The 485-nt window shown below is 77.5% G+C and overlaps 1 protein-coding gene across 1 annotated transcript in view; it reads left to right on the forward strand.

Annotated features, from left to right (window-relative positions):
• Nucleotides 1-34: 34 nt before the first annotated feature.
• WWC1 (WW and C2 domain containing 1) overlaps nt 35-485 on the forward strand; it is a 158932-nt gene continuing 158481 nt past the window's right edge. The window contains exon 1 of the mRNA XM_010863353.1: nt 35-395. Coding sequence (XP_010861655.1) covers nt 277-395 — 119 coding nt within the window. The 5' untranslated portion in view covers nt 35-276. The remainder of the gene's footprint in view (nt 396-485) is intronic.

Raw genomic sequence — 485 nt, forward strand, 5'->3', positions numbered from 1 at the left:
GCGCCGCTGCGGGCGCACATGGCAGCGTGAGAGGCCGGCGGCGGGAGAAGCGGGAGGCGCCGGGCCGGGGCCGCAGGGCCGCATGGACAGCGCCGCCACCCCAGCCGGCCCTCACTAGGGGCCCCCAGTCCGCGGGCGCCACCTTCCCTCCCCACCACCCCGACCATGGTGCCTCGGCGGCCGCCCGAGCCGAGAGGAACCGGCCGGAGCCGCTGAGCCGGGGGGCCCCCTGGCGGCCGGGAGCTGCATGGGGGAGCGCGGGCCGCGCTCCAGAAGATGCCCCGGCCGGAGCTGCCCCTGCCGGAGGGCTGGGAGGAGGCGCGCGACTTCGACGGCAAGGTCTACTACATAGACCACACGAGCCGCACCACCAGCTGGATCGACCCGCGGGACAGGTAGGATTCCGTGTGCCCCCCCGCATCCCGCTCCTGCCCCAGGGGCCACCAGCCGGGACGGGGCGGGGACCCCGGGGAGCTCTGCGGGCC

Source organism: Bison bison, unplaced genomic scaffold (genome assembly GCF_000754665.1).
Source record: "Bison bison bison isolate TAMUID 2011002044 unplaced genomic scaffold, Bison_UMD1.0 scf7180017864490, whole genome shotgun sequence".
In the NCBI taxonomy this organism is placed as follows: Eukaryota; Metazoa; Chordata; class Mammalia; order Artiodactyla; family Bovidae; genus Bison; species Bison bison.